Source organism: Phyllostomus hastatus, unplaced genomic scaffold (assembly GCF_019186645.2).
Source record: "Phyllostomus hastatus isolate PE091 unplaced genomic scaffold, TTU_PhHast_1.1 phas_scaffold_216, whole genome shotgun sequence".
NCBI lineage: Eukaryota > Metazoa > Chordata > Mammalia > Chiroptera > Phyllostomidae > Phyllostomus > Phyllostomus hastatus.
In genome coordinates this window covers 12,476,112-12,499,497 of record NW_025334018.1, presented here as the reverse complement: position 1 = coordinate 12,499,497, position 23,386 = coordinate 12,476,112, and the positions used below count along the sequence as shown (strand labels likewise).

At 50.5% G+C, this 23,386-nt stretch overlaps 1 protein-coding gene across 1 annotated transcript in view; it reads right to left on the bottom strand.

Annotated features, from left to right (window-relative positions):
- Positions 1-1,215: 1,215 nt before the first annotated feature.
- TSPAN2 (tetraspanin 2) overlaps positions 1,216-23,386 on the bottom strand; it is a 42,703-nt gene continuing 20,532 nt past the window's right edge. The window contains exons 3-8 of the mRNA XM_045816740.1: positions 12,928-13,025; positions 11,563-11,637; positions 10,190-10,288; positions 8,422-8,493; positions 4,576-4,659; positions 1,216-2,053 (exon numbers count right to left, since the gene is read on the bottom strand). Coding sequence (XP_045672696.1) covers positions 1,988-2,053; positions 4,576-4,659; positions 8,422-8,493; positions 10,190-10,288; positions 11,563-11,637; positions 12,928-13,025 — 494 coding nt within the window. The 3' untranslated portion in view covers positions 1,216-1,987. The remainder of the gene's footprint in view (positions 2,054-4,575; positions 4,660-8,421; positions 8,494-10,189; positions 10,289-11,562; positions 11,638-12,927; positions 13,026-23,386) is intronic.

Below are 23,386 nucleotides of genomic sequence, written 5' to 3'. Positions count from 1 at the left end.
TGTAATTAAAAATGGACCGGGAATGAAGAGATGGCCCGCCTCTGCTCTTCTACTTTTAACTGTCGTGTTTTTTAAGGTTGTTAACTCAGATATACAACCAAACTCATTTCTGCTGACTCAGGGCCAAGTCTGAGCGGGAAGAAACCTGAGTACGCACTTGGGCCGTTCCCTGTCTTTGTGCAGACAGGTGAAGAAAGCCGTCAGGAGACCTGGGCTGTTTGTTCTTCGCTGAAAAGGTGGTGTTTCTCAACTACTGGGGTATAAACCCCTATTTTGTGAAGCGATTGTCTTAGATACGGTGAAGTAGCCACACTGAAAAATTCCATTTTCAGCTTGCTTCCAATCTGACTTTTTTTCCTTTTCTAGAAAGGCCTTGTGGCCGTGGCAGGCATGGCGGGAGGGGAAGTGCCTTTCTGTCTGGGAGTGAGACGATTTCCAACCACGAAGCCTTCTCAGCACAATGAGTTGTAGCTTCTCGCAGAGCACACCGAGAGACCTGCGCTCTCACACGTGTGCAGACTCACTTGGCGGTCTCAGGGTGCGCGGTACTTTCACTCTCGTGTGTGGCCTTCTCAAGTGTCATCATAACAAGAATGCCATGATTTCCTAAATGTACCAAGTTATTAAAAATGGACAAATATGTCCATTTAGATCCTAAATTTGGGTTTACATTTTTAAAATGAAGCATCAAGACCATAAAGGAACATGGCAATTTTATTTTTATGGGGGCCTTGCCCTGAGAAAAACAGGTATCTGTGTGTGTGTGTGTGTGTGTGTGTGTGTGTGTGTGTGGACATAGTTTTGCTTCTTTGGGTATTCTCTCTGTGTGCGCGCACAACCTGGAGAAGGAGCTCCTCTTTATTTTGGGTTGGCCAAGGATGCTCATGATATAATATTTGACTTATGCAGGATTTTGTTTTATTTATTTTAAACAGTGAAAACTGTACTTTTTCATCTACGAAGAAGGGCTCCCTAGGTGAATAAATAAGAAAAATACACAAAATTAGGAAAATATGTAAACTCAAGTTATGAGGTATTTTAAAGATACAGTGCCTGTAAAAATCTCTTTCCCACAAGTGACAGCTGCCAGATCTCACTCAAGCCTTCCTGACCTTGCACTTGGAGAAATGTAGAGGAGTCTGAGAGAAAAGCCCTTTTGTGGGTGTGACGGTGGCAGTAGCTCAGAGCAGCGTCAGGAAAAGAAAGTAATAAAGCAATATTTAAACACCTTTATATAAGAACAAAAATATTTCCTAAAAAGTTGTTAAAAGGCTTTTTCTTTTTCAGTCCTTACAAATCACTTTTACAGGACACTCGATTGTCTGTGGAACCCTCTTTGCCGAGGGAGTTTTTTTTTTTTTTAAATACTAGGAAAGTATGACTTATTCAAATTAGATTTTCCATGCTATATTTAGTTGTACAGATGTATTTAGGCCTAAAACTGTGGTTCACTGTATTCTGGGGAGAGCATGTATACAAAAAAATCCCAGGAACCCTCACACTCTCCTCAGACCCAGTCCATTTTAACCCTGCATCTCGGTCTTTCCATTCCTGTGGCTTATTGCTCCTGTGAACCAGGGGTCCCTGAACTCTCTGTACCGAACTCTCTGTGGCTAGACTCTGAGAAACCGATCCATTATTACTCACGTTTATCAAAGTTTCTGATCTTTTTCTGAGTAAATATTCAATAGGCTGTTCCTTTCACTCTATAACCAATCAGGAATTCCCAGAAAACCCACTTCATTCTGTATAATGCATATACCAGAAGCACACGAATCACACACAAACACGCTCCCAGTCAGTATACGTAGGCATTCACTCGAGGGTAAGTCAGTGATGAGCCAAACATACATACATGTGCAAATGTACAATCGAGAGAAAAGTATTTAAATCCTAATGTCCTTTGAATATGAAAAATGAGCCGGGAGACAGCTCCTGTGACGTGTATATGAAAGCTTTAGACTGTGGTTTTCTCATGGGAGTAGCTTCATATCACGTCTCTGGAGTTGCGTATTGCACAGCAGAGGACCATGCTGAACACCATGCCGAGGATCTGAAAGGGAAGGATGCACGCGTTAGTGACTTGCAGGTCACGGAAACTGACGGAAAGCGCCTGTGTGTCTCACTCAAGCTAACAAGTAATAGGACCAACAATTACTGGTTATAAATGGCATTTTTACGTATCTCCTTAATTATGACTACAGATTAGAGACTTCCATATTAACTCTGCCTAAAATGCACTCCAATTTCACTATTGTTGAAACGTAACAAGGCTCAGCTAGAAGAAAATAACTCTACATCTAGCTTCCAGAACAGTTGTTAATAATTGTAAAAGACCAATAATAGAATACTGTTTTGGGAATTTAATATTTTAGGTTAATTTCAGATCTCTTCTATCTTTGCTTTGAGAAGAGTTTATAACCACTAGTTGTTTAAATATGCCTGTGGTCTAAATAGTTGTCCAATGTTGGAAACAATTTGAGTTTTTGCAACAGTGGCTGCATGTGAAAAAGTGAACCATCTCTTCATTTCCCGTCCATTTCTAAGTATAAGTGATGCTTCACTATTTAACTCGATAGTCTGACCAAAACATAAACCAAGGTGTTTGAGCTATGATATTCTTGGTGTCTTCTACGTCTTGGATGATCTTGGAGAAGCCAAGTGCTTGACAAGCTCAGTAGCCACTGAGACGCTCTGAACAGAAGGGTGCCCAAAGATCCTTGTCCTCTGCGCTTCCCCCGACCATTCTGCAGAGCCAGGGGAGTGCTCTCTGCGGGCCCGATGTTTATGAACTATCGTCAGTGTTCGTTTAAAGAAATCATTGCCATGACTCTCTGGTTCTCTCCTCAATCCCACCCTGTATCAGACGAGGGTCTGCAAATGCCAGGTTAAAGAAGACATGTGTTTGTCTGTTATTTCGGAAGGGAAGGGGTAAGCTAATTAAATAAGGGAGTGGCCTTCAAGCTTGGGCGGGGCTCCAACCTTCTGGCTGACGGAAGTCAGCACCAGCGTGTGGCAGGGGAGACACCTAATGGACATCTGGTTAACTGACTGCTCTGTGCAGCTCCTACCACAGGAAGAAAAGAATTAAGGGAGAAACTCGGGGGGCACTGATTCGAGGTGGCCAACGGAGGGAATGTAAGGCTGGATGCAACCCTGACCTCACCCAGTTTTACTCTAGAGGGTGCCCTCAGGAAGAAACTTTACCAGCCTCATCCTGTCACTGTCATGAGGCAGGGGTGACCGACCGCTTCTAGGAGGCTCATTCGTCGAGACTAGAGGATTGTGAGGAGGGTCTGTCTGGTACTTCCGTTACACAGAATGTTCTCAAATGTTCCACCTCAGGATGGTGATCATGCTAGCCCCGGACAGGTGGGGAGGGCCTGAGAGGTGTCCCTGGTCTGGGGGTCCTCAGCATGGTATGTCACCCGCCTCCCCACTGCTGTGCTCCAAACACACACAGGAGGAAAGATGCTTGAGTGTCTCCCCAGACCTGCCAATTCGTTAGTTTCCTTGCAATTCCCATTGCCCCCACCATAGCTTAGACCAGGAATCAGCCTACGTGGAGGCTTAGAGGGTAAGTACTTCCTTAGCATTAGCTCGTCCCACTCAGCCCCCCGGGGAATGGAAATCACTTCTTTACCGGCCCCACCTGACTCCAATCTTGCTTCCCTCCGACTTTATCTCCAGGTCCTTCTAACCCTGGGTGGCTCCCCTCTTTCTACCCGACCTCTGAAAGGACACAAAGACCTCAGTTATGTGGACCCTCACACCCCGTCTTTGTCATCTTTTCTTGCTACTCCCACCACACCCTTCAGTCCCTAGCCATTCTCGCACACTCTTCCTGTGCACGTTAGGAGTGCAGAGCCACCTGCAGTGCCTGGAGGCACTACGACCCACACAGTCACAAATGCTCTTCCCTCTGCCTGGAATCTGTGTTTGGGAGCACACAGATTGCATCAACAGCCAGCATGCCTTCAGTGCTATGTTCCAGGCACTATCATTTCTAATAATACTTTGTATGTGGTATTGCGTTTAATCTTCACGACAATCTTAAGAGGTTGGTACATTAAAACCCTCGTTTTACAGGTGAGGGAATTGAGGCACAGGGAAATTAGGAAGCTTTCCCATGATCCCAGGGTTCGTAAGTAGCGAAGCCAGGAGCGGAAGCCAGACAGCGTGATCACGCCAGAGCTCACGCCGCTCAGTGCCACACTGCGCCGGCTCTGCAGACCGCAGGTGAGAGGGTTAACCTGACGCTGTTTTGCATTTCTAACTGTAGGGAGAGACCAGAAGTGAAAATCACTGGTCTAGTTTAAGCTCGGTGGCTTTAAATCGGGAAGTTATTACAATGATAAACTCAAGGTTGTCATTATGCTATGATATTTGTATCATATTTTAGAGAACTCAGGCTTAATGTATTCAATTAGCTTTTTTCGGAGATGTCCTGTCAACAGATGGCTTTGTCTTTTAGAAGACACATGTCCCAAGACACTGCCGTCACATGAAGAGAAATAAGGTGCAAAGGCACGAGGCTCCTCCGAGGGCAAAGGCTATGTTCTGAAACTTTCTCACCGTGAGAGCTGCAACTCCAATGCCGACAATTCCAATGAGCTGGAGCTTAACACTGATTACGGTCTCGATTTCATCAATGCAATTCTGTTGCGGAAAAGAAAAGTCAGCAGTAACACCTGATGGTATAGTCGCCCTCCTTTCTCCGTGGGGGACACGTCCTGAGACCCCCAGTGGATGCCTGAAACCGCAGACAGTGCTGAACCCGGGACATAGTAGCACTAAAGATAATCACTAGCATTGTTGGTGCATTCTTAGACACAAAGCTCATTCTTCATATACAACTGTGTGCTTTTTCAGCTTAACACTGGATTTCAAAACTGTTTTCTTTCATTAAAAGTTCTCTAAGATTGTGATCATAGTGGCTGTAAAACACTTTCTCCTATGCTAGTCATAACTTGTTAAGACAGTCCCCTGTTGTCACATATTAATGGCCTATCTGGGGTTTTGCTCTTGGGATGACGGTGCAGAGAACACCATCGCGCAGAAGTCTCTATCCGCAGCTCTGATTTCTTCTCTTAAAATAATTTCGAGCAGTGGCATTTCTGGACCAAAGGGCATGAACTACTTAACCCATCAGCCTTGCATACTCATATCGCCCTCTAAAACTTGTGTACCAATTTCTCTGAAAATGCTCATTTTACGTTATTTGTGCCCCACACTGTATATTATTATCAAGGGGAAAAAACTTGGCCAATTTCTTAGGTTAAATAATAGCATCTCTTTATTTTAAGTTGCCTTTATTTTAAACATTATTATTAATTGCCTATGATTTCGATGTGTAGAGTGGGAATTTGGGTTTCCGTTTTTCTGGACTCCTTCCCCCTGTCCTTTGCCCAAAGCCACACTGTGTGAAGGGCGCCCTCCCTTATTTGCCCCCTCTCCTGCAGCCTGGGCTCTGCCCTCACGCCGCCTCTGACACCGGGTCACCGCTTTTTAAACGCTCAGTTCGGTCAGCTTTCCGGTACGTCCTTGAGCGTTTAGTCCCCCTCACAAGCCACCACGTTTTCTGCTTCTGTGCTGTTGCTTAGGCTGCTTGGGGCAGGCAGGGCTCCCCCAGGCCCTCCTGCCAACGGAAGGTTTAACCAGAAGTCACTACTCCGGTCTGCCTCCCCCCCACCCCAGACCCCCAGCCTCTGGCCTCACCCAAGCCCCACCCTGCTTTCACGGCATCATGCACAGTTTGTGCGCACCGCTGTCACTGTGCTCAATCCACTGCTGAGGTCGCCTCTGCTGTCAGACTTCAAGTTCCTTGAGAGCAGGGACTTTGTCTCACTCGTCTGTGTCTGCAGTGCCTGGTAAATGCCGAACTGACCTTGGTGGCAGCACCTGGCCCTGGGGACAGTCCCTGTTCCCTCGTCCTGCCTCCTCACTGGTGTCTGCCTACTCCTCCTCATCTCCTTAGTGGGCAGCTCTTCCTCTGGCCATTTCTAAACATTGTTTCCCACAGCTCTACCCTTCTTCTTTTCCTCCAAACCTAACGGAGCAAATTCAATCTACAGCTTTAAGATTCCCAAACCTCTCTCTTGAGCCGCAAACCAAATTTTCCAATTGCCTACTGGGCGTTTCCACTTGGAAGTTCCGCTGGCTGCACCAAATCCCCGTGTTAAACACTGACCTCACTTTTTTTTTTCTACAAAATTTGCTTGTTCTCTATTCCTCCGTTCAGTAAATGATGTCATCATCCCTCCAGACAGGGAAGCCAGGACCCAGCAGTGGGCATCTGGCTTTTCTCCTGTCTCGCTGGTCACCAGGTCCTGCAGACATAATGTTCTAGAAGTCCTTTTCCTCTCCATTCCAGCCGCGCAGTCCAGCTTGTTACCAGTTAGCAACTATTGGCTGGCCGTGCGGTTACAGCTTTCCCACCTGGTCTCTCCAGCTCCAGGCTATGCACCCCCTCCAGTCCCCCTTACTGCTACTATGTCAGACTCAGGAAAACCCAAATGCCACCGCAGAGCCCACCTGCAGCGGCACCCTAAGCATGCGGCATGAAGTCCCGATTTCTGGCTGCAGGAGAGTATTGGAGGCCCTTTGAGAACAGGTGCCCCCTCTGCAAGGACTCACCCGGGCAGGCCCTTCCTGCCCCCACACTCTCCTGGATACAGCTGCCTTCTCTGGCCTCTACGTTTGCCTGATGTCCTCTACCTGGAGCGTTTATTCCTTTGTTTGCTTGCTGAACTCCTATTCATCCTTCAAAATTCACCCTCAGAATCACGCCAGGGGAGCCTCCTGGGAGCCCTCGAGTCCCGTGCGCCTGGCTGAGTCTCCCATGCTACCATATGGGGCAACGCCTCCCTGGATGTCTCCCCAGCCAGAGGGTGAGCCCTTGTGGGCAGCGGCTGTCTTACTCACTTCTCCCAACTCCGAAGGACTCAGGGAGCGTTCAGTGGGTGCTTCACAACACAAGCTGGGAGTAAATTCTCACCCACTCCTTCACAGCCGAACGCCTCGGGCATCGGTATCATTGTTCCCACATTCTCCTATTTCCCTCATTTCCCATGTGGTACCTGTGTTTTCCCCACTGCTGCACTGGAAGCACGTGGTGAACGCCATTAACCATCTTCTAAGCACCAAATCCAACAAATTATTTCCAGCCTTCACGGTCTTACCCTCCTCCCAGCATCTGACTTTGTGGACACGCCATCTCCTCCCTTGTTCCCTGGGTGCCACTGTCGCTGGGCTCTCCCTGACTCCGACTCCTCCCTCGCAGTCTCGTTCCGGCTGCTCGTCCTCGGCGGACCTCTTCCCTGGCCCGTTTTCAGCCACCTCTTCCCCATCCCACACTCTCTCCCTGCGTGCTCCCATCCACACCTGCCCATATGGCCTTAGCGACCACCAACATACGGCGATTCCACACGCACGTCTTCAACAAAGATTACCTGTAAGTCCCACAGACACCTGAAGTGCAAACTTGACCGAGGCTGAAGCTGTCCTCCGCCCGCAGGATCTGCTCCTTTCCCCACACTCACCTGCTCGGTGAGTGGAGCCTCTGCCCATCACTCCACTGACGCAGAAGTCTGAAGTCTCGGCTGCCTCCTCCCCTGCCCGACTCAGGCCCGTAAGTGGTCCAGGCCTGACGACTTCCGATTCCACCCCCGAACATCTCTGAATCTGCCGCTTCCCCTCCCTCCCCATTGTTGTCATGTGCTCTAACCCTTCATCCCCTCTTACCAGGGTGACCACTGGATGTCACCTAAGTGGCCTCTCTCCATAGTCTCTAACCTTTGACTCTCCCAGACACACCCAGCAGCCTGAATGCTCTCCCTGCAATGCAAAGCCGACTGTGTTAATCCTCTGCGCTGCCCCAAGCTTCCAGGTGTGAAATCATGCCTCCGACAGCCTCTCCAAAAAATGTTCCTCACCATTCGCTCTGGACAACCTGTTCTGCAGTCATGGAGCGTCATACCGTGTGCCTCTGCCACTGCTGTTTTCTGGGCCTGGAATGACCTTCCTTTGTCAACACTCAGCTCAAGGACCCCATGCTCTGTGAAGCTCTCCTAACCCCCTGTCTGCTGTGCATCCCGCACAGAGTTCAGGCACAGCACCACGTCCCTTGACAAGCCTGTGAGGCCACTGAGAAAGGGACCTGCGCCTTTCATACCGTTTTCAGAACTGGCGTGGTGCCCGACACACAGCGCTTAATCATCAAGTACTTACCGGCACTGAGACCCCCACGCAGAGACGTGGGGCAGCATTCTTGGGTGTGCATTAAATTAGTGAGCCACATCAGTGCCGTAGCGTCTGCATCATTGCGCAGGGCGCGGGAGATGGAGACCCAGCTCTCACTCAACAAAGAATAAAGCCAAGGCCCAGACAGCACTGGGAGAGGACCCTGCTGGAGACGCTTACCTTGGGTACTAGAAGCTCCTTCGGGCACGTGGGTTGGACCTGCTCCGGGCGTTCTTTTCCGCAGCACTGAAACTAGGGAGTCAGAAGACAGCTTTTAGGACACGGGACGGGGGGGCAGCGGCTGCAAGTCTGGGCACCGCCACTAAGGCCCCGGGGCGCCCCGGCCTGGTCACCGCAACCCAGACGCTGTTTGTGCTGAGAAAGCGGAGAGTCACGTGACTGTGCAGGCGAACCGAGAAAAAGACTTCTCCGAAGTTGTCTCGGTTTTATGATGGGAAGTGACTCAAGGCAACCCAAAGAGGCAAGGAGTTAATTTCAGTGTCTGAGTAAACTGCTGTTTTTTGGACAGGACTTGGGCCTTTAGATTTTTTTCTTTCAAGTCTGGGAGTAATTTAACCTGTGGAGTAGCTGGGGTTTTACGAGCTTTGGGAAGGGTTCATTAACTGGGGATAGTCTGGGAGTGGAGAAGTGGCCACAGTAAACTCCAGGGGCTAAAGACCAGGGCTGGAAGCCTGGCCAGCAAACAGGTGTCCTGCCTTAGGGACGGCCCTTCAAAGACAAAGGGACCCGTGTGCAGCTTGATGTCCTGGGGTAGCTGAACCTGAGCCGGATAAATGGTCGGTGCCTGCCGGGATGTTCCCGGAACAGACTGGCGCTGGGATCCCTGGAAACACGTGGCCCAGGGGCTCGGGGCTCCGTCTTTGTATCACCGCGGTTGAGAAATCCCACAGCTCTGCCAGCCTTCCTTGGTTAAGTGGGTATAGCTTGCAGCAGTGCCCTGATGAGAGGACCTTGCAGAAAGAAAGGAACTGGCTGTCTCACGTACTCCTTTATTTTACAAACAAGGCGAGCCAAGTATCAGGGAGGCGAGGGACTAACCCGAGGTCACAAAGCTGTCCAGCGGCAGAGCCGCAGCTAAGAGTGAGCTTTTCGGGAGATCATGGTTGTGTCTGGTGCACCGTGATGCCGCCCTTGGAGAGAAGCCGGTAGTGTTTGGGCTCCTTTCTCCGAGCTCTCATTTGTGCTCTTTTGTGTCTTTGGGGCACGTGTCCCGACCTCCTCTCGTGAACTCTGTGTGCGGGGCCGCCTCCTCCTCTGGGTTTGATGCGTGAGGTGCACGGTGGCCGCCAGCAGGGCTGGACCGCGGTGCTGCTGCCTGGCCTCGCCGAACTGACTCTCAGTTATTTACTTATGTTTGAAATTTACCGAAAAGAACAATTTTGTTTCTTTCTTGGTATTTTGAAAATTAGAAGGTTAATACAATTGTAGGACCCACTATATAAAACCCAAATAAAATTTACAACAACTCTGGAAAACATAAAAAACATCGTTTTGTGCTATTATATTTTCCAGTCTTTGTGAAATACAGCTGCTTCTTTAACTATCATGGCAAATAATTAATAGTATGCAAATAACATATACTGATATGATATGAATTCTAGAACGTCTCTTTAGGGTGGGAAAACAGCATGAACAGACATTTAATAAGAAAATCTAGATATAGTAAAATTCTTTAAGGATCCTTTTCTTTTTCTTTTTTAAAGGATTTTTTTCAACAGTAAACTTACACTATTAGTATATGTGTGTATATATGTACATAGAAATATATGTACACAAATATATGCATATATATACATTATAGCATACAATTTATAAAACATATGCAATATCCCCTGCTTTTTATTTTTAACCCAGGTGATCAGAGAGAAGCTGGCCCACAAGTTACATTTAGAAGATTGACTTTTAAGGAAGAAGTGAAGTTACTTACCGTCGAGTGGAAGGTAATGAGAGTCCCATTTCCCCTCCCCCTGTCTTTAAGGTAATCGTTATAAGCCTCTTCATACATGGTCTGAACGTGTCGTATAGCCTGAAAAACACCAGGAAAACCGAGGGGACAGTGAGTGGAATCTGACTTCTATTCCATTCCAAACGGGATAATCTTATACTAGAGATCTTTTTTTCTCTCTTTTTAAATCACAGATACCTTTACAACTCTAATGAAATTTCAAACATTCTCCTTTCATCACGGAAAACCGCCTCTTCCTTACCCTTCAAAAACACAGCCTTTCCAATATGTTTATCTGTATTTTAAGATAATTCTGCATATATGGAACAGATTATAGGTTCTGGGGTTTCTAAGATACTTTTGAAGATGGAAGGATAAATGAACAAGAATAATTTTCATAGACTAGAAAGATTTCTTAGAGTGCAGGTTCCTCGAACCTCGACGCCTCGAACCTGGGGCATCGGCATCAACTGGACCCCAGATTGCTGGGCGACCCAGGAGATTGGGATGTATGGCTGGGGTCACGACCTATGCTTCTTGGTACCCACTGGTTAAAACAACTCCACTTTTCTCATAATGTGGTTTCAAAGGTGTTCATGACCAAGGAAAACTGTTTCGGCATTCAAATATCACCTAAAATGTGGAGAATTCCTCTACAAACATAACCAGCTACCATAGGAAAATTCCAAAGAGGTGGTATTTACTTATTCTACATGTTTACTATTTTTTAAAATCCAAAATAGTTTCAATTGACAGCATGTGAATTTATGTGAAATACAGTAAACCTAAGATTCCATTCTTCCTCCTTTTTCATTTCGGAAACACCCTTCTCTGCCACAGTGTGTTTTAAGTATCTGAGAGGCCACTTCCTCTGTGGGTTCTCCCAATGGCCTATTCTGGACACCTACGATTTGAGCACAGATCTAAATTAACGGGCTTCACCAGCACACAGAGGTCATGGCCTCGGTCCCGGCCAAGCCCTAAGGACAAGTGGTAGACACAACGGGTGAGAACATACATTCTTCCCCAACCCTCTTTCTCACATCTGCAATCTGACTCTATTCCATTTCGAACGGGATAGTCTTATACTAGAGATCCTTTTATTTAAAAAAAATCACAGACACCTTTATGAAGCTAGTGAAAATGAGTGAAAATGATGTGCACATGTGTGCACACTCAGACACTCAGTCCCGTCCCAAACAATGCTTCTGGGTTAAATGGTTCTGCAGAAACGATATTTGTGTGGGTTCCTTGGTTTTATAACATCACTGTGAGTGTCAATAACCTCCTGCCTTTTGCCATAGCAAGAACACTTGAAGCATCATACAAAGAAATTGTAAGACATTTTTACTTACTACACCCTTGCCTATGAAGGCGAACACTCCAGTGGTTACTTCAGCAGCAAATATCACCAGCAGGCAGGTGAAGAACTGTGGCGAGAAGACACTAACTTCACTAATTCAGCACTTTTTGATTTATTCAGCCTCTTTGATGCTGGTTTCATTTGAAAAACATTAGGCAAGTTTATTACTTTGAGCTGATCTAGCAGGAAGCATTTGCCCCTTAGTCCCTTGTAGTTTATTCATTCATTCATTCACTCATTAATTCATTGAGCAATTGTTTATTGAGCATTTACACTGTGCCAGGTACTGTCCTTGGTGCTGGGTAGACAGTGGAGAATAAGGTAAGACCCCCCTCCCTCTGCTACTGTGGACCTTGTATTAGAAAGGAGATGCTATGAGAAAGGAATAAAGCAATACAAAAATCGAGTAAGGCAATTTCAGATGGTGATATAGAAATGGTGCCTGGCACCTGTACTCAACACAGCACTTGCTGGACAAAAGAGGTCCTATGAAAATGTAAAAGAAGAGCAGGAGGTGGAAAGTGACGGGTGGGGCCTGGCTTTGGGGAAGGTGGGACTTGAGTCTGTGCAGCCTGGAAGCTTCTCTGAGGAGGTGGCGGTGGAGGTGCTGGTGTCCTGGACAGATTTCTGTCCTGGTCTCTTGGGTTTGCTCTGATGTAACTACGCTCAGTGATAAACCAGACGGAGAGGTGCTCAGCAGCAGGGGAGAGAGGGAGAGGAGGAAGGGCATGAAGACGTGTTAGAGGTGAGTTTACATAGTAACAGGCGAAGGCTGCGCTGGGCAAGGACAGGCTGACCATAAACCCGCTGGTTCTGGCTCCTCGTGGGGAGACACGAAAAACTCCCCCCTTCCTGCTAGTCTTCTCCCTTCTCCCGTTTTTCTTGGGCCACGCTGGCATTGGACGCATAGCAGTTCACAGAAATTTTTGGTTTTTGCAAAACCAAAAAACAAAAACCAAGACAGAGGCTACTTGTTAAAATAAGCCGCAAGAGGGCTGTTTGGTGAAGTTTTGCCTTTTCTCCCTGATAACAGCACTACCCTGCCTGTAGGAAGCTTCCAGCTGCTTTATGTACTGTGAAGTAGTGTTTTTTAAAAGAACAATCCTAATCGCCCCTTTCAATTGTTAGACACTTTTCCTCCCTAAACATCTTTACACTAATAACCTCATTCCTCGCCCCGCAACCCCTTTCCATAGGAGGCAGGGACGAAGATAATATTGTTCTTATGCAAAAGATGGAGAAATGGAGACTCAGGGGGAGCAGGTGGGTGCCCAGGTCTCGATGATCCCGGAAAGGGCTGGCGTTGGAGGCCGGACATCAAGCTCCCTTCAGACCAACTCCCTGGCGCCCCACTTACAGATCCGAGCACGCACTGCGACTCCCGCATGGCTCCGCAGCACCCGAAGAAGCCCACGGCCATCATCAGGGCCCCTGCGCCGACCAGCACGTAGAGCCCTGCGGGGAAGAGGGAGGAGGGGACGCTGAGCGCTGGCTCCAGCAGGCGCTGTTCTGGCATGGCCAGGCCACCACTGCTCCGCGTCCGCAGGGCAGGACCCCAGGCTGTGAGTAATACAGCGGTGACGCCTGCGGAGGTCTTGCTGAGCCTTCACTCACCCGAGTTAGTCCGCACAAGGATCCTGAGCGGGAGGGCCGCCACCATCCTCGGTGCACAAAGAACGCCTGCCCGGCTTACCGAGGTGAGGGGACCCGCTCTCAGGCCCCCGCCCAGCAAGGAATGGACCCGATGTGTGTCCCACCCCCCTGCCCCTGCTCTCAGCCCTCCCACAGGCCTGCTGTAGGCCGGGCCCTTCATCGTTCAGACTCCCATCACCCCCGCAAGGTGGGTATCACCCCTGCTGGTGTGGACCTGCTGATAGGCGTCAGGAGGGCCGGGAGCCACCGCAGGGGCGGAGACACCACCCACAGCTCCCAGGAGCCCCTTACGGCCCGTGGCCCTGGGGACCGAGGACTGTCTCGTCTCTGAGAGGCCACGAGGACACAGTGGGAGGGAAAGGGCCACACATGGGCTGCCTGGGCCCAGAGTGGGAAGCAGGGAGAGAGGGGCTTTCGGTTAAGGAGCAGGCAGGACACCGAGATGAGGCAATGAGGTTTTGTGTGAACTATCACCTTTGGAGGCCACACCACAGACTGTGGACACCCGGGAGCAGGTGCTGCAAGGACAGCTGGGGTGTGGGTGTGTGTGTGGGGGGGCAGTAATATACACCAAAACATGCTACTATTAATATACCGTGAACTACATTTATTAAGGCCTTATTTTCTCCAGGCACTGTCCTGAGCATCTAGCACAGATTTATTCATTTAATCTTCAAGAAGCACATACCATTATTATCTCCCTTTCTTTAAGACAGAAGAGCTGTCTAAAAGGTTAAACAGTTTGCCCAAGCTCAGAGAGCTGGATAAAAATAGCCATCTGCCTCCACAGCCTGCTCATGGTCACTTTCCTATCTGGCCTCTCCAGCAGTAACAGCAGCCTCGGCTCAGGTGGGAATTTCTCGTACCACCTAAGTCAAGCCGCGGGAACAGTTCTCCCAGAGAAAGGAAAGGACAGAAATGTTCTTGTTCCGAGAGAGAGAAAGCCAAGTCTTTCCTTACTTCCTCTTCTGATCCGGAGATAAGTTAGAACACAATACAAGGCCTGGCACTTGACTTGCTTAGAAAAATGCCAGCCACCTCTATTTTATTTTTTTTGCATTTTATTCATATGAATCACATGGAAACCACTCCCAGTTGCAGCAAGGGTGGGGAACTGGGTGCCACCTCTGTGGGGAAACCCTGAGCCTGGCCTGTAGGTGCCTCCGGGGGCCCCTCTGGGTGCCTCCGGTGGTTTGTGGGCAGATCCGATCTGCACCCCGACAGAGGTGGGGCGGGGCCCAGGCGGCCCCGCTTCCTGCTGGGAGCCTCCTCAGGTCGGGGAAGCCCCAGGTTCTGCACTGCTGAGGCAGGTACTTAGGTATTTCCAGCTCTGCTGGCCCTGCCACTTCCTCCCCTCTCCTTTCCTCTAAAAAAGCAGTGTCGTGGGGAGTGGATATGGGAATGAGAGAAATGATATTTAAATAATACTACTGTGGGCCCCACTGCCTAAACACCTTATGGCTTTTAAAAATTAAGTTTTCAAAGCTCTTTCATTTCTATCATCTCTGGGCTCCTCAGAACAGCCCCAAATGCAAGGCCAGTGCTACATTGCTGTTTTACTAATGAGGTCAAGGAAGCCAGGTGGCAACAGGCAGGACAAAGAGGCCTGGAGCCCAGTTCCCGCCCCACGGAAACGGGCTGCGGGGCAGCCCCACACCACCGTACTCAGTCAGTTCCCTCGCTGAACGGCTAGAGGGTGGACACCTTACTGTATCGATTTCCTGCTTACAACATTCATGGCCTCCCCACCATTCTGCTCTGGGCCACAGCCTAGGGACCGGCCCCCTCTGGGTCCTTATCCATCCTGCGCTCTAGTCACAGGAGGATTCACGGGGGTCTGACCCGGCCTGCTGTTTTCCATTTGGTACATTTGCAGGTTCTCATATATGTCTTCCTCTGTAGATGTTAAGTCCATAAACAAGCCTTATCATCCTACCTAGAATATGCCCAACACATGGCAGAATTCTCAGTCGGTGTTGCTGGACATGAGGATTAAGAAAGCAAATCAGACCTCACCTTCCGGATGGGCTGTCTGCTACCGCTCCTTGTGGCTTAGCGACACACGCTGGAGACACATCCCAGCAGATGTCGAAGAAGCCACCACAGGGCTGGGCTCTCCCAAGGTCAAGTAGATGAGAAAGGGCCCCACAGAGTCAAATATAGGGAGGAGGGGTGTTCCTGAGGAGGCCAGGGCACTTCCCCTGGGAGCAAGCGTGCTCAGGCCCTGGGGCAGGGATCCCTGCCCTTTGGGAATAATGAGCTCCCCAAGCACATGCGCTCGTTTGTACAATACTCCGTCCTTCGGCTATCAGAACCCAAGCTCACAGCAATACACTCTGCCACTGGCCCTGGATCAGCCAGGCAGCTCCAAGCCCCGAGGCCCCTCCTTAGCGAACCTCTGTGTGTATTTGGGCCACAGGGCTCCGCCCACACCCATGAGCCCTGCTGGTTGGAGCTGATGGGAAAATCAGAAGAAGCTCAACAAGTGGTAAAATCCCTGCGCCTGCAGAATCCAGTTCCCAAATCTAGTTATAAGACTCAGCACACCCGCGTGGTTTCTAAGGATACCTTAACCTTTTCTGATCTGGCCCCTAAAAGAGCTGTTGCATGGATGAGTACATTGACTGAGTGTCACATTGTAATTCCTAGGTGGCTCTGTGGAGTCCTCTCCCTCCCACACCAGCCTGCGTGACAAGTGTCTGACCTATTTCCCGATTCCCCACGCTTTCGGAGCCCTAGTTCCCCTGACTTGAAAAGAGAAACTGCTTTGAAATTGCATATTTATTACAGCTGGGCCTGGAGATGCCAGTGACCCCAGGGACAGGCTACCAGGAATTCCTGACAATTCCATCGCTTGTTTCTTAGGTTTCAGACTCTTCTTTTTAAGTTAGAAGCATTTTTTTCAGTCGGCACAGAAAGGAGGCACAGCAACTTCCTTGAAGCCTGGTCTGCATCAACTCAGTTGAAAATGCGCCCCCCGCTCCCCCCCCCCCATTCACTGACTGGCTCGTGGATGGCATGGCCCTCAGTTTCAATGGCTTTGTGGCAGCAGATGGGTTTACATACCCGACTAATGACCATTTTTCACCTAAAAATGTTTTCCTATGCCTCTGCAACTCTCCCTCCGTCCCTCCCTCTCAGCTTGCCCAGGACGCACATAATTATATATGCGTCTAGAATATTGGATGGCACTTAGTTTATGGGGAAGGTAAAGGTCTTGGGTCCTCTCTCCTAAACAACAGCTATCAGGTATTGAATCAGGCAGCAAGAAGCGTAACCACCGCCACTTCCTGCTCTGTGCAGTCTCCGGTCAGCACAGTTGACGGGAACCGCCACCCAAGAAGACAAGCGGGGGTATCAGCCATTCTCTCATTCTGACTGTCTGGCATCTAACCCCCTCCTGCAGCCTTCCGTCTCGTGTTCGCGCCTGCGTCCCGCAGGACGACTGCCTCCTCAGCCTGCCCTCATTACAGTAATACCCACAGTGGATATTTATTCAGGGCTCATTACACAGCATGTACCGTGCGTGGGTATATTTGTATGTTAAATCATCTCCTGCTCCCATTGCTCTAAGAGGTTCGGAGAAGGATTTGTATTTCACAGCTGCGGCGTCTGCGACACAGAGAAGTTAGGTAATTTCCCTCAGACTGCACAGCCAGTGAGGGGCGAACCGGACCTGCGCTGGGGGCAGCGCGGGAGGCGACTGCGCAGTGCGCGCCCTCCCTCCCGTGCCGCACTTTCCATAGGAGCCCCGAAGAGTGGTGACTCTCTCAGCTTGAAATCTGTTGATTTTGTACTTTATAAATGGCAGGGGGAAAAAGCCTGGGGGGGGGGTGATGTCTACCCTTGATGATTTGTGGATTTTCCTATAGAAGTACAGAGCTGGGAGCCAGAAACCCAGGCCTGCCAACCGTGGCTCTGGGTAAATCTCTTTTTCCTTAGTTTTGTTATCTGCAGTATGTCCAGTGATCTACTCTGACTTCCTGTAAAAATGCTTAGGAGATGTTGTCCCAGCGATGTCAGCTATGGCCTGTTTCTGTTATGCGGCTGCCACGACTGTGGGGTACAACTGAAAACCCAGAAGTAAAAAAAGAAATAACATCACCAGAGTGAGTCAGAATGTTTAAAAAGACAAGCCAGCCCCTCGACATGCCGCCCTGGAATGCCTTCCTTACATGACATCCAGCCACAGTGCGAGCCAGGGTCCTCCACTCTGGATTCAGCTCTGGATTCAACAGGGTCTCAGCCAGGGACCCTGCAGAGCCAGGCGGCTGCTGTTTGTGTGGGCAACCTCTCCGTGGAATAACCTGCTAACGTCCTCTGCTCAGACATGACTTCATGTGCTCGAGCCTGCCAGGGGCTGAGGGCATCGCTCCCCAGAAGCACTCCTGGGGAGATGACCCCTGAGGGGTCTGTCCTTCTGGGAGGCAGCCCCAGACACGGATGGTAACAGGAAGCCAGAGGGGCAGGTTGGAGGAATTTGGAGGGCGCTGGGGGCTCCTCCCAAGAGTTCACCGAGAGCTGGAAGCAGAGACGGTCTAAGAAATACCAGGTCATTCAAGTTTCTCTTGCCACCGGCCCCACCCTGGCCAGGTTCTCTTTTCTCTGTGTTGGCAACTGGTGCACATAGACTGGCCTGCAGGCCTCGGCCTGGGCTCACGGGTCCTCGGGAAGCGGCAGCAGGTGGTGGTCTGTCAACTGCCTCACTGCCTGTCCTCATGGCTGGGTCCACTCAGCCCGTCCCCTGGTGGTGAGGTCATGCCCAGGCCTTTATCCCAAGAAGGGACCTCCTGTCCATCAGCAAAGAGGAAGAACCAAGGGTCCCAGAAAGGAAAGCACCCCCACTAAGACGGCAGGATTTCTCCTACAGTGTGTGGCGGTGATCTGCCCAGAAGCAGGGGGCTGGGCCGAGCGTCTTCAGGAGTTCCCTCTGGGGGGCGGGGCTCTAGGTCCTGAGCTCCTATTTCTTTAAGAGCCACTTAACTGTGCCCAGCCTGTCCATAAACACCCTTTAACAAAGGGGCGATAAGAGTTAATGGCTTGATTGTTCTGGAACCTATTCTGAAAAGAAAATACACAGATCAGTGAACGGTGCCCTGTGACCCTGTGACCCGAGGTGAGGTTTCCCCAGACTGGCCTGCTTCTGTTTAAAATCCTGTCACCTCACCCTGCTGCTCTGCAAGGCCATACATGGTGGCCTGGCCTGTTTTTCTTCTTGTTTTATGGAGACAGAGCAGGTATCTTTCTTATTTGGAAAACTATTTATGGAGGAAAGAAATAATACTTTCTATGAACATGTATATTGCTTGATTTCTTTATATTATTAGGAGAATTTGAAGAAATTCTGGAGAAAAGGTCCCTGATTTCATGGGACAAGCACAGGCCTGGGCGTCCGCAGTCACCACGAAGAGCTGGGGATCCCCGGCTGACTGCCAGCCCCCTGTGGCTTGCCTGTCTGGCCCCTAGTCTCGTTATTTCTGCCTAGTGCTAAGGTTCTCTGCTGACCCACCGCCCTGAACTTGGAGCACGGACCACAGGTGCCTTCACCACCAGCCGCTCAAGGGCTGCCTTGCAGAGGGGTGGTGTGGCTGACAAGGGAGAACTGAGGGTGAGCAAACCCACATCCTGCCCCAGGCCACCAAACACAAGCGAGAGGGACGCAGGCCTGCAGTGTGGACTGTCGTTTTCCCACCCAGAGTTCACTTCTTCTTCCTCTTCCTCTCCATCAGAGGAAGGAACCCCGGTGACACTCTGTCCCTGTGGTGGGAGTGGCCGAATGGCCCCAGTTCCCGGCAGGGGTGAGGCCGAGGCTTTAGCCAGCGAGCCCACCCCGACCCGCTGGCCGCAATGACTGGCTTGGGAACGAGCACAGGACCCAAGGTTGCCAATGAGAGGCGGGCGGCTCAGGACTTGGGTTGGACTTCTGTTGCCAGAGTGGCTCGGGAGGTGCTGCCCACCCTGAGTGGCGGGCAGCCGTTTCACCGAGTGCAGAGGAAGCCTGCCCAGAACGGAGCCACGGGAAAGCAGAGCTCAGAGATGGCAACGGACTGGATCCAATGGTGTCCCTTGCGTCCCCGAGACTAGTCCTGGACTTTTCAGTTACGTGAGTCAAGAAATTTCTGTTTTGCTCAAGGTGGCTTGAGTCAAGTGTCCGTGATCTGCGACGAGAAGAGTCCTAAAGACATGTCCGTAAAGATACGATGTTTCTTGCACCGAGAGCAGTTCACCTTGCTTTAGGCTAGAAAGTAGGGTCAGAATGTTTGTCTGGAGCCGGTTGACCCCCGCTCAGTACAGGACCCTCCTGAATGGACACACTCCCCCTTCCAATTTCACCCCATTAGGGGTATATTAAGTCCCGTTGAAGAGGAGAGTTCACTTTCACCTGTGGAGGTGTGCTCAGCTTCTCTGATTTATCAAGTCGTTAGAAAGGTTTTCTTGGGCTGGACCTGAATCTCCACCTGAGGTTGTATTTTCAGTGTGTTGTTGCTGCAGCAGAGTGGACAGAGGCCGCTTCCTGGGCTGGCTTAGGGGCTCCCCTCCCCACCCTCTTCACATGCGCCCTCTCTCGGGCATTTATTCCCCACCCTTTACTCTCGTCTACCCAAACTAGATTGTTCTTTTCCGCCCTGTGACTCCCCTCTCATTCCGCTGCTGCCAGCATAATCTCTTTAAAATTGCAGTGAGATCTTATCTCCCCCAAACCTTAAATTAGTCTTCCACTCCTTAGCAAATTAACTAACCCGAACATTCAAAGCCCCGCATGTTTGTCCTCCCTTTCTCCCAACATCTGTAGTCTTACCTCCCACCATGCCCCAGCCCTTTACACGCCATGGAAGGTGCCCTGCCCAGCCTGGGCGGCTAGCCACTGTCCCGCAGACACGCCGTGTGTCATCTTGCCCTACAACCTCTGCAGTCCTCACTCTTCGTCCTCTCCACTGACCGCAGCCCGGGCTTTCACACCCAGCTCGGCTCCTCCTGGCCTCACCAGTGCCGAATTCCCACTGCAAATGCCGCTTCCTTGGCATTTGGTCACACAGTAGTTTCTAGTATGATTTAAATAGTTACATCTGTGAGTCCCTTCAAAGAGATGGCAGGTGACATGGGGCAAGTCCAGGGTTCTCATACACTTATGTGAGACAACGGAGCCCAGGACTGCAGATGCCGACTGATGTACCCATGGGCAGGTTCTATTTCCTTCCCAAACAGAGGCGCCTACAAAAAAAATTGGAAAGAATAGAGGCACCCCTGCTTGAATGCATAACCGAAATCCAAAAATTAAAATAACCGTGGAGAGATTTTTCAGACAGCCATGCATTCATTACCGCAGAAAGGGAGACAGCCTCTTGCGTTTTTCACATAGCCCAGGGTTTCACGGTCTTTTAAAACGGGTTTTCTTGCCTGTGGCTGAGCATTTTCAGTTCAAGCTCAGAAATCACGTTACAGAGATTCAGGTCTTTCAACCTCAAGCTCGGTGGTGTGGTGGCTGGTGTCAGGCACTTGGCTATGCCAGCACCCGGAGGAGAATGTCTGACGGTAACCGAACGGGTGGATGTTTCCCGAGTTTTGGTTCTAACTGAGGTGGATTCCTCCCCATGTACCTGAGGGCAAAATGCAGCTTTGAGTGGAACGTCTTGGGAGTCACCCCTAAGGACTAGGAGGTACACAGCACTCAAGGAGCAGACAGACACCCTCAGCGCCGACAGGCCTGAGTTTTAGGAGCAAAGGGCAGCTGCAGTTTCATTGGGACGGACCTCGAGTCAACACATCAAGTAACTGAAGTCATAGTGGGGAGAGAATGATGTTCACTCCAAGCAGCAGCTATGAATGGCTGGGAGGAGCCAGGTTAAGAAGACTCCCCCACAAGAGCATCCTGAACAGTCAGCCAGACCTGCCCCAGACCACGGAGAGGACGGGAGCTGCGTACCGGTGCCCTGCCGTGCTGACTCGGAGTCCTGAGCCGGGCTCTCCCTGACTCAGGCTCCCTGGACCGGCTCTGTCCTCCCAGGCCCCGCTCCAGCGCCCCTCCGCCCGAGGCTTGCCCGCCAGTCCGCAGTGCTCCCTCGCACGCGTGATTCAGTGGTCGTGTCTGTGCCACTCGCAGGCACTTAACACAGGCTGGAGATTCTTATCTGCTACTGATCGTGGTATATGCCCTATACATCTGGAGAGGCATGAGTCCCCAGAAAACTGGATTAAACTGGATTAAACTTTGCTGTGGTCCATCCAGTGGGCAAGGAGTGTGACTACGCTGAAATGGAATTAGAAATCACAGGAAAAGTGATGAAACAAGCAGGTCCTGGAATTTCAGCAGAAGGAGGGAAGGTTCATTCCTTCCACCCGCCCCAGACTGCTCCTGCGTGTCCCTGGGGAGAGCTGGAAGGATCCTGGGGGTGAGGCCGGCTGAGGACGGGTGAGCTTGTTCCTGGGGGTGCTCGGGATCTGCTCTGGGTGAGGGGAGTGATTCTGAGGAGGTTCTCATAGCCAGCAGTTCCTCAAGGAAGGAAGAATATGCTGAATATGCATGTGAGATTTTGGACGGAAGGGTGGGTGCCACCTGGAAACTGGTGGAAAGAAAGAGCATTTCAGGGTTAAGTAGGATGGCAAATTCCTCTGCTTCTTTCTTGTAACAAAACCCCGATTTTGTCTAAGTGTAAGAGACACTTTTGTCTTGGGAGCCTGGGCCCCTTTCCAGGCCCAGGGTGACTCCCGATTAGTCAGAGAGGCAGTCATAGTAATTCTGCTCTTGGCCACGACGGCTAAGTTATGAACACCCAGTGCAACCACGGCCAGCAAGCTGCAAGGGGAAGTCTGCTGGGGACTCCAGACAAAGATTTTATTCATTCCTAAAAAGGGCCACATGAGGTGAAACTTCCATTTTTCCCCTTTGGATGCTGCTGTATGAGGGCACGATGCTTGGAACCACAGCAGCTATTTTGTAATCCTGAGGGGGCGCGTTTGAGGTTGTCCCGTGGGTGGTGAGTAGAAACCTGAAAAACACCTGGGTCCTTGGCGCCTGTGTTGAACCCTGAGCCACATCCGGAGACTCCCCGTCTCCACACTCCCCTGACCACATCTCATCAATTTTACATTTCAATGTTTCTGAAATTAGGATGCATATTTTATGATACGTTAGCTAAAGCGACAGCATTTCTTTTTTCCTTGGTGGAACTTAAAATAATTGGGTGTTGACAAAAGACTGCATCTAAGATTTGATGAAACGTGGGATTCCTTATTGTTACCCATCTTTTAGTGGGCTTTCTGTTGCAGGAGGGGATGGGGTGGGAAGGTATTGGGAAGAGGGAGTAACACGGCTGGCAGTGGCCCTTGAGAGGATGTCCTTGGCTGTCAGTGGGGCCTGGACACTGGTCCCTCCCGGGAAATAGCTCTGCTGTCCTTGGGGTCAGAGCAAGTGATCTCCGCAGGACCCTGCTTCAGCCCAAGCACAGAGGTCACCACAAGCAACTGAAGTGTATACTCTATGGTTGCGTGGATCTAAAAGCAACTGGTCACACAGGGCCATCCCCTGTACGGACCACAGTCTTGGGCATTTTTAAATCTAGAGTCCAGGGGCACGTAACTATAGAATGAGAAAAAGCCACAGAAGGGAACTGGAAGCAGGTGGAGAGAGGGCTCTGAACCCGGGGGAAATGCTCAGCCCCGACTTATCACGTTGTCTCAGAATGGGAGGCTGCACCCTCCCCGACACTGCTCACCCTGACACCCCTCACCCCGACACCCCTCACCCCGACACCCCTCACCCCGTACTGCAGCTGGAGGGAGGCGGGCTGTTGCCCCTCCCCCCAGGCCTCTTTCCCAGGCACCCCTGCCCTCCCTTTGCCCTCCCTCCCCAGCTCTCTGCAGTCCCTGGTCACGGAGGGACTGAGGTGAGCACCTCCAAACCCTGAGATGTCTCCTCATTTTGAATTGTGTTTCTCTCAGAGTCTGCAGGGCCCCAGGCACCCCAGATGGAAGCGTGAGTAGCCGACTGGGGCACAACCTCTTCACTGGGGCGGGGGGCAAAATGGAGTTTCTAGTTCTTTGGAAATGAATTACAGTCACATGCTGGACTTCTTTTCTTGAAGTGGCTGAAAGAAGTACCACGGGCCAGTCTACTGCACTGGTCTTCCTTGATTGTGGAGAGCAGAGGGGCGAACTGTGTGAGG